Consider the following 10,743-nt stretch of genomic DNA (forward strand, 5'->3'; position numbering starts at 1 on the left):
ACACATGTATTATGTTTCCGGTTAATACAATTCTAGCATGAATAATAAACATTTATCATGATATAAGGAAATAAATAATAACTTTATTATTGCCTCTAGGGCATATTTCCTTCAGAGGCATAAACCTTTTTACCACTTTTTTTCTCCATTCAATATAAAGGTTACACATAGGATATTTTTGCAGTTTAGATTAAGCATGTGGTTTATCTAAAATTCTCCATAACAATCAGAGTAGAAAGCACTTCCTCTGTAACTTAATGTAAAATGCTTTTGTAGTTTAAAATTAGACTGTAAAATGTCTTTCATTAAGTTACATAGGTTGTAGCTCACAAAGAGAAGAAAATTCTCGGGTTCTAGCAACTTTCATACACACATATAGGTACTAACCAGGCAACTAGGGTTTAACCCAGTACATAAATGAATCCCCCCTTGAGGCCGTGGGTCATCGCTCTTATAGCCATTAGGCCAACTCCAACATAGAGATGCATTTCATCAGCTTTGGTCTATTTGGGTCCGTGTGGACAAAAAATAAGGCCCAACATGCCGATGCAAAATGGACCAATGTCCATTTTCTTGTCCGCTTGAACCCATTTCTGACCCAAATTTGGGTTGGTTTTACGTTCACGCGGACAGGCAGCGGATGCCTGCAACGTCCTCCCCTAGCCCCGGCCGTTTGTGCCACATCATCTCCATTTCCATCATTTCCCTCCCAAATCCCTCCCGCCCTCCCGCCATGACTGCGCACCCAACCCCGTCGCCCCTGTCCCCGTCATGGTTGCCCGTGCGGTGGCCCCGAAGAAGCCGAAGAATGAGATCACCCCGGAGCAGAGGGCGAGCCAGATGGCAAAGCGAGATGGCCGGAGTAAGAGCGAGAAGGGCAAAGAAGATGCCGCCGCCGCTACGGGGAGAGAGGCCCTCATCGCCAAGGCCGCGCAACAGGCCCTCCTCTTGCTAGGGTACTGCGAGCCGACCCTTCTCATCACCATCACTGCAGTGGCCAACACGGAATTGTCGGCAGCCCGCCCGCCCAGGCTTCTGGAGTCGCCGCACATGTCCACAACACCGCCGACGTAGTTCCTTCTTGGGACATCCCACTTCGCCATGTCGCCACAGGGCGGCTCGTCGAGATGCATTAACTATGGTTGATATGCAATTATTTTGTATGACGGCATGAATTCTAGCTTCATTTTGCAATCTACTTGTTATGTTTGATGATGAAAATATGTTTGTTGAAAATAAAATCGACGAGGCGGACCAAATGGGTCGACCGGTTGGGCGCACTACCCGGAAAAAGTAGACAAGGGGCATATACCGCCCTTACAGCTGACCCAAACGGATAAAAAACTAACAAATTTCATCTCCGTTTCGATCGACGTGTTGGAGTTGGCCTTACATCCAAAGTTGTCAGAATCGCGACTCAAGTTTTAGAATCTTACGACCTTACGATCCAAACTAGCCCCTCCAATTCTACGATCCTGATAGTTATGATTCTACGACTCACGATCCTACCAACAGAGCTCCGATCTGATTCAGAATTCTGATTTTGACAACTCTGCTTACATCATCACCAATCAGGAAAGCAAAAGGAAAAGCAATGTGTTTGGTTGGAGGTAATTAGATCTAGGGAATGGGAATTGAAGGGGTACGAGACTTCAAATCTATTGTTTGGTTAGGAGGATTGAGAGTTTATAAGGGAGTGGTCATGGGACTTGAGACTCCAACTCCCACCGTTTTATTAACAGGGGAGGGGGTGGGAGTTGGAAGGGAATTGTTTTAGGGAGCCAATCTTAAGCCTTCATCATAACTTACATTAATTTCCCTTGTCTAGTCCCTCGCCATCCCACGAACCAAACAAGGGAATGCAGTTTCTCCTCAAACTCTCACACATAATTCCCATCATGCGCCAAACAGAGGATTGAGAATAAAATGACTCGTCCCATGTCTAATCTCAATTCAACTCCGTGCTCTAAACTCCCATTCCCCTTTTCAAATGTTGCCAAACACGCTAAGGGTACAAGCTGTAAAGGGAATTCAAATAGTGACGCGAGGACCAACCCGCGCCGTCCGATCGCAGATGAACGTCCACAGCATCCTCCTCTCGGCGTGAACTAGTAAGTGCTGCTGGAGACCGTTGGATGGCAGATGGACGGCTGGGGAGAGCTTCGACAATTAAACAGTGCGTCTGATATAACTGAACTTAAGCGACACTTGACATCCAGATCCAGGCATCCAGCCATCTCTGCCGCCGCCGCCGCCGCCGCCGCCGGTGTGGTCCTGATGCTGGCTCCACCCAGCCGACACTTTCTCACCTCATCTGGCGGCATCACGGACATTTTATTCTGGATCTGGATTCATTGGCAAGTTGTGAGCTGTTGCTGGTAGGCGCGTTCCTAATCTTATATTTCTTGATCCGGCTTAGACATAATCTAGTTTGAGTAGCTCAATCATTGACTTCCTAGCGACGGACGCCAACACTGGTCAGTTATTGGGGTTATCATAGCTGAGAGAGTGGGAAGTTCAACTTCAAAAAATGGAGAGTGGGAAGTTGGGACTGAAACTTATGAACTGTTTTTTTCTTTTTCTTGGGCCAGTGTTCAGTTAGGGGAAGTTTGATTATTTTTTGTCTGTGTCATGATGCGTTTCGTGACACATGTATTACTCTCACATGGACTGTGCATATATCTCTTACGGAGGAAATGATATGTCATTTCCACAAGTGTGAATAGTAAAGTTGAAAGGGTTATATCTTAATTGAATCTGCATCTGATGAAAATGACAATGCATGGCAGAACCTGACTGTTTTCATACTTCAGGTATTTGGCCAGAGTCACCGAGCTTCAGTGATGATGGATACACACCCCCTCCTCCAAGATGGAAGGGGACCTGTCAATCTGGCAAGTCCTTCAGCTCCAAGAGCTGCAACAACAAGATCATCGGTGCGCGGTGGTACGCTGATGTTGTGAACGAATCCCAACTAGTAGGTGAATATTTGTCTCCCAGAGACCTCAACGGCCATGGCACCCATGTGGCCTCGATAGCAGCAGGCAACATTGTCCACAACATCAGCTTCCATGGACTGGCATCCGGTGTTGCACGCGGCGGCGCGCCAAGAGCCCGCATCGCAGTGTACAAGGCTTGCTGGAGCCTTGAAGCGCCACCAGCCGATGCCACATGCAGTTAGGCAGCGGTCATGAAAGCAATAGATGATGCCATCCATGACGGCGTCGACGTCTTATCGCTGTCCATAGTCAACCTGTTGGGGCACCTCCCTGCGTTTCATGCGGTGGCAAAGGGTATACCGGTGGTATATGCAGCTGGGAATTTTGGACCGTATGCCCAGATGGTGGGTAACGTAGCTCTGTGGCTGCTTACGGTTGCAGCATCAACGGTGGATCGGTTGTTTCCTATTACTATCACTCTTGGAAATGGCCAGACACTTGTGGTATGTTTTTATCTTCTATACTTTTTTATTGGAACTAGAGACAGAGTTTGTCTTTAGATATGGGTTCATATTCTGGAATTCACAATTGGGCAGAAAATAACCAACATCGACCTTATAAGGTGAGTACTTAGATCTGGGATATGAACTTTCCAGAGTAAGTTGGATGTTTTACTAGATAGACTGTTGATGCATTTTCTTCCTGTATAAACTAGTATTTAGATTGTGATCCCACGAATCTATATTGACCTCATGTTCAGTCTCGTGTAAACTGTGATATTGTTTGGATAGTGATCTTCGATTGTAGCCTTGTCGCACGTTCTGCATCACAATGTACCTTGCCTATTGTGAACCAAAAATCCCAAATTTGGCTGATGCATATAATCATGAGCTGAGCAGATTGTTTTCTTCATAAGTGAATAAGTGATCATTTTTTCATAAGTAGTATGTGGGTCCTAAAATCAGGTTGAGGCGGCTTCATCTTGAGGGCATGCCTTTAATTTAAGGTTGGCAGGTTCACCATATAGTGTAATATGCTGTAATATAAGGGTTTATTATCTTATTTTTCCTATATACGTTATTGATACTACATAATCTAATAATGGATTACCTATGCTTATAGGGACAATCCTTGTTTGCCGATATGGAAAGAGCGAATCAGTTTCAGAAGATCAAGCTCTATATGAATGGCATGTATGTTTACACTATAGGCTCTACTCGTACATTTTCCTGTTTCATTTGTTTACTTCTGTATTTGATATTACTGTTATGGAGCCATAGCCCATTATTATTGTGAAGTTTTTTCTACATACCATGTGTCTGTATTTTATTGGTTTAATCCCTCTTGTAATTTGCAGGTGTAACTTGACTCTTGCAAACAGTACAGATGTGAAGGGGAATATTGTCCTTTGCTTCAGTATAACCTCTGTTTTCCCGGTTGCTCAACTGTATGGGTTAGCAACTGCAGTGATCAAGAACGGAGGAGAGGGTTTTATCTTCACGCAGCAAAATTCGGACCTTCTTGTTGCCTGGCAGTTTCATGCCATGTCCATCCCATGTGTTTCTATTGATTTAGAGGTTGCCTACAAGATAATTCAGTATTTCAGGTAAGTATGAGGTTAAGATTTTCCTGGGTTAATCCCTTCTAAATGTTTTGTTGTGTTCATTTTATTTAAAATGTAAGCTAAAGTATCCAAAAGTAAATACGCGAATATGAGTTATAGAGAAAAAAAATGATGATAATGGAGAGACACCATGACTAAGAGAACACAAATAACTTATGAAATGTTACATACCATTTCCAATACACATTAGTAAACTGGTAATACATTTGTGGGGTAGTTCAACCCAGGGTTCAGAAAACTAGACAAACATGTTTGGCCCTTTTCGAGCAGGCACTAAATATAATCGAACCTTCCATGGAGTAGTCATGTTCCCTAAACACCGTGATCCAACAATGCGCAATGGCTAATTGCAGGTATGAGTTATCAAAAATACATGTTGGTTAATGGTTAGTCATATTTGTTCAAAAGGTACCTCGCTGGCTATCTTAATGTAATGTTTTGCTATGTGGCCTTTGTTTTTAAATAAATTTGGTAACAAACTATTACCAAACTACACATACAATACCAATTTCAAATAACTATTTAGGGATAATATGCATAAAAAACTGCAAATTTAAAGACTAATTTCACATGAACAGATTTATGTACCATTGAATACAGGAGTGTGATGTACTTTCCCAAAACCAAGTCTTACATAAGCACACTCACAAAATTCTTATATACATATTTATGGGATAAGTTTGATCAATAAACCTGCAGAGTGTAGACTAGTGTTCTGTCATGTGAAATTTGTTCTCCAACCTGTAATTTTGTGATACTTTGTACATTAAAATTGTAGTTTTGTGAAATTTACTCTTGTTATTCAGAATGTACGTGTATATTTGCTATTTTAGTTGACCTTACAGACTTCTCCGTCTCAACAGTACCAGTCAGGATCCGGTAGCAAAGGTTTCTTTAAGTCGAACAACAATTGGAAGTGGATTTCCTGCTCCAAAGATTGCAGCTTTCTCATCAAGGGGTCCAAGCTCCGTCTATCCTGCAGTGCTCAAGGTATATACTGCAAAATTACAGTTTTTACATCATAAATTGTTGATCTTTGTGTCCTTAACTTATCACTGTTCTTAACATATGAAATGATACCTTCACACTGCATTGTAAACAGCCTGACATTGCTGCACCGGGGGTGAATATTTTAGCAGCAGCGCCACAGGTTGGTGTTTACAAGGAACTGGGGCTCTACTTCTTTGATTCAGGGACATCGATGGCTTGCCCACATGTATCCGGCATTATAGCTGTGCTCAAGTCACTCCATCCAGACTGGTCACCTGCTGCTTTCAAATCAGCACTCATGACAACTGGTAGGTACTAGTAAGCATGCACGTGCAACGCACGTCTCAAACGTAAAATAGGTGAATTCACATAATATAAAAAAACGTTTTTAAAAATATAAATCAAATGGATACACAATGTTTGATGTCGCTCAAATTGTATTTTCAAAAGAGAGACACAATAGTGGTTATGTTGCTACATAGAGTAATAGCAGGAAAATATTCTCATTTAAATAAAATCAGCAATTATTTATTAATGCAGTAATATAGGCATGTAGTATAGTCTTCTCTTCGAGTGTAGCCAGGGAAAAAAGTATAAACTGCCTTACGGTGCAATTATATTGTTCAAGATGCTTAATTCTCGAATCTTACTTTATTCTACTAATCTGCATAGCAAAATATATATTTTTACTAATTTGGATCAAATTATATATATTTTTTGGTTGTGTGGACTGCCAAAATTATATAGCTACCTACTATGGATAATAGGAAATAGAAGATGATATGTGACTACAACGACTTCTATATGAAATAAAGATGATTTACAAGAACTAATTGAAATGTAAAAGGGCTAGAAGAAATCCAATAATTATCATGATAGAAAATATTTATCCGGTTTTGTATGTGTTTATGCGTTGGCAATCATACTAACTTACAATGATGTAACACGCTTTGTACATATAGAAACTAAAATGAGTTATGAAGAAAATAAAGATGGAAGGAAAAGTATTCTAGAGTATTTGTCAAGCTTAACCTTATCAAGCTTTCATGTCAGCTTCTAAATTACAAAAAATGATGAATCCTCAAATAAGAAAGAGCCAACAATTTGGAACATGCTACAAAACTGGTGAAGATAGAAAGCATTCATCCTCTTTTTCCTTGTCGTAAGGAGTAGCTTCGGCATACATTTGTAACAGTGTAATACCTGATCCAAAAAAAGTTGTTCATTATTATTATTGGAGGAAAGAGACGCGCAGACAAAGAAATAGAGGCGGTGCAAATAAGGCCTTAAACAACATGTCTTCAAGTTTGATGACTGCAGATATGTTGGATCATTCGAAACTGCACAAGTATATAAGAATAAATATATGTGCCAAAATAGCGAAAGGTATTTGGTTTCTCTGTCATGCAAAAAAAATCCGACTAAGTATAGTTTATATGATTTCTCTGTACCAATATACGACAGCTGTATTAGGACAGATCCTTTGAAGGATCTATTTATTGGAACTCAGCCAAATTAGTTTCTTCATTGGATCCTTCTGTATGGTAAAATTCTCTTTATTGGAACGCAGTAGAGATTGCATACCTTTACAGAACAGCGAGAGATATTCTCTAACAATAGTTACGGAGTCATGTGACCTGTTTTAGATGTATAGAATCATGTAACTGAAATAGTAGTACATCTTCAATATCTTGCCTCCTACTGAATCTTACATAATTTACTGGATTGCTGTGCAATTATGTTAAAGTGACGCATGTAAAGTTTTCTCTAAGAATGAATCATATATTCTGATTTCCAACCTATCCCTGGAGATAGTGCCTAGGCAGGTGCAACCCACCTTAATTCCAGGTAAAGCAACGTCATACGTAAAACACACACTGATCAAATAGCACAAATAAGGCAATTCTAATCAAGGGGATGGCGTTACCTCTTGATATGGTCTAGTTTAATGCATATGGTGGTACGAAGTAAAGCCCAAGGAAGCCGACATGAACATGAGAAGTAATCATGGGAAATAGACTCTGCATCTTGACTTCTTCAGTATCCCTCTTGATCCTACTTCGTAAGAAAAGATTGCTGCATTCTTATGTACGTGCCATATATAATTACACATTTTCTGTACAGCAATCGGCAACCTAAGATAATCCCAAATCTATAATTCTAGATTGCTTGAAGCCCCACGATTCTTATTTAATATGTAATGCACGTGCACCCACTAAATAGACACTTTGTCGGCATGGGTGCTGCGAACGGAGCTGAAGTCAACGCGGATGCCGATGGTTGCCGGAGAGCATGCCCTGGACGTGGATGGAGTCATCGCAGTAGCGGCAGAAGAGTGCCAGGCCTCCAAACAGAAGACGATGGCGGTGATAGCACGTGTGTTCCCGAAGAAAGACGAAGCTCCTCACGCTTCCCCCATCATGGCTAGCGTGCATGATGGCGGCAGGCGGCTCGCGATTAGCTTCCTAATAGGATGGATGCGTCCGAGATAAGTTTTTTAATAGGATGGATTTGTCTGAGATTAGTTTCCTAATAGGATGGATGCACTCTGATTTAGTTTCCTAGAATAGGATGCACCCGTGATTATTAGTTTCCTAATTGCTCAGGCGTGGAGTTTCATATTTTCCTCCACGGTGGAGTACGGTCAGTCAATGTAAATTTCTAAGTGCACACAGAAAATGGTTTAGGTTAAGGCCAACCGTTAGATTGATTTTTGTGGGCCTAATCGTGCGGTGGTATTGGATCTGTGTACGCTTTGTGGGGTGTGCTTAAAGAAGTTCTTGTTTGATTATTTAATAGTAGTATAGATAGGCTAATTATATTGTTAGGCTAAACATGTCCTTCCGTAGACTTTAAAGTATGTTTAACATCATATGTTCATAATGCAATTTTTTTAACAAAACTAAGGGTTTTTGCAGCATACATTACAGACAACAATTGTCTCCCATTACTAGCTGATGCAACCCCAAATAAGATTGCAGATCCTTTTGATTATGGAGCTGGGTTTGTCAATCCAACTCAGGCGAATGATCCTGGACTTATATACGATTTTGATGCTTCGGATTACCAAAAGTTGTTCAGTTGCATGCTTGGGTCAGATACAAACAGTAGTTGTATAGCAACTGAGAAATCTTTGTTTGACCTGAATCTCCCATCAATCGCCATCCCCAATCTCAAGTCATCAGAAACGGTATCAAGGACTGTCACCAATGTGGGCCAAGCTGATGCAGTGTATAGAGCATTTGTTGAGCCCCCTGCTGGAGTTGATATGCTGGTCAAACCCATGGTTTTGGTGTTTGGCAAGGATACAACCTCACAGTCTTTCAAGGTGAGCTTCAAGGCAAGACGAAAGATCCAAGGCGATTACTCATTTGGTAATTTGGTGTGGCACGATGGAGGCAGCCACTGGGTCCGAATCCCGATAGCGGTCCGTGTTATCATTGAAGATCTCTATTCAACTGTCTCCTAAACTATACGTGTGGTGGTAAAGGGTTAAGTTTGTAAGTAACGTATATATGTAATAAGTGATGTGCTACCTGATGTTACATTTGTTGTCTGTCACATCGATAATTTTACAAGAACAAAATGCTCACGTATCATGATAGCTGAGCTTCATTTGAGGAAATAAAAGCAGCTTTAATTGTTATTTTCAAGCAGTTTGATAGTCTAGCAACTATAGGTTCTCTATTGCAACACAAATGTTCTTGGAAAACTTGTTTGTAAGTAGATGACATATGAGTAGGCGCAATTCGTAATGGAAACGGTAGCATCAGTCTCAATGCCATCGTTAGGACTCATATTCCATCTGTTCAAAGAACAATCTATCCATCGGGAGGACAATTTGATTCATAAGTACTTAATTCTTATATTTATGGGTTAATTTGATTAATGTCATTTGAATTCTGGCGATTCCGAGAAACGCCACTACAATTTCCAAACTGCAGTGGCGTTTTTCAAAGTTTGCAAATTGCAATGGCATTTCTCATAATCGCCAGAATTTGAGTGGCATTTATCCAATTAACCCTATATTTATTGCAGGAAGCAAAGGAATCCCGTATGCTTCGATACAAGTACTGAGGTGATCACGCTAAGGGTAGCACAGAGTGGTATGCTACCTAACTTCATGTGATCTTTCATGAATCATAGTACAAGTTCCCGGTAAAGGTTTCTCACACCTCTGGGGCTAGATTTGACATGGGGCCCAGAGAAAGCAGAATGTGTTGCTCCTGGATTTGGCGAGAACCCAAGCCCATGAAGATCAGCTCTTCACGAAGATCCATGGTGTACTCCATGTTGCCGAATCTTATGATCCGGATAGGAGTGAAGGATTCGACCTGGTGAGGTGCCAGTCGATTTGGCGACAAAGGGTGATGCCACCGAAGACAAAGATCTGCCCCGACGAAAGATCTTGTCGGCGCCGACTTGAGCGCTCACCTTGACTCCCATCGAACCGCAACGATCACCTAGCAGGACCTGTATAGGCCACCACTATCGAAGCTAAATCCGACAGATCCCTTGCTAGGGTATTCTAGATATCTTGGTGCGATGGTAACAGAGGCACAGAGTTTACCCAGGTTCAGGCTCTCCGAGGAGATAAAAATCCCACGTCATGCCTATGCTTTGTTTGTTGGGGAATGTTGCATGGGAAACAAAAAAATTCCTACGCTCACCAAGATCAATCTAGGAGATGACCATCTACAAGAGGAGAGATTAGATCTACATACCCTTGTAGATCGCTAAGCGGAAGCGTTAAGAAACGCGGTTGATGTAGTCGTACTCCTCACGATCCAATTGCGATCCAATCCGATCTAGCGCCGAACAGACGACACCTCCGCGTTTAGCACACGTGCGGCTCGATGACGTCTCCTCCTTCTTGATCCAACAAGAGAGGGAGGAGAAGTAGATGGGATCTCAACCAGTACAACGGCATGGTGGAGATGGTGGTGGAGCAATCCCAGCAGGGCTTCGCCAAGCACCTTCGGAACTACGAACAAGGAAGAACGGGAGAGAGGGGAGGCCGCAAGGCGTGGGAATTGTTATCTCCGGTCCTTGCGCCTCCTCCCTACTATATATAGGGGTGTTGGAGGGTTGGGGGCGCTGGTGTAGCCCCTCCTCCAAGGAGGGGAGGCGGCCAAAGGGGGAGAAGTGCCCTCTAAGCCAAGTGGAGGGCCCTCTCCCTTAGGGTTTCCT

General features: G+C 42.1%; 1 protein-coding gene across 1 annotated transcript; it reads left to right on the forward strand.

Moving 5' to 3' along the window:
* Window positions 1-2,214: 2,214 nt before the first annotated feature.
* Window positions 2,215-9,199, forward strand: LOC119295172 (subtilisin-like protease SBT3.9). The gene is made up of 7 exons (XM_037573527.1): window positions 2,215-2,378; window positions 2,814-3,442; window positions 4,062-4,132; window positions 4,297-4,545; window positions 5,427-5,553; window positions 5,666-5,861; window positions 8,472-9,199. The coding sequence occupies exons 2-7, from the start codon at window positions 3,191-3,193 to the stop codon at window positions 9,020-9,022; spliced, it is 1,446 nt and encodes a 481-aa protein (XP_037429424.1). The 5' UTR covers window positions 2,215-2,378; window positions 2,814-3,190; the 3' UTR covers window positions 9,023-9,199.
* The last annotated feature ends 1,544 nt before the right edge of the window (window positions 9,200-10,743 follow it).

The sequence above is a fragment of the Triticum dicoccoides genome, chromosome 4B (assembly GCF_002162155.2).
Source record: "Triticum dicoccoides isolate Atlit2015 ecotype Zavitan chromosome 4B, WEW_v2.0, whole genome shotgun sequence".
In the NCBI taxonomy this organism is placed as follows: domain Eukaryota; kingdom Viridiplantae; phylum Streptophyta; class Magnoliopsida; order Poales; family Poaceae; genus Triticum; species Triticum dicoccoides.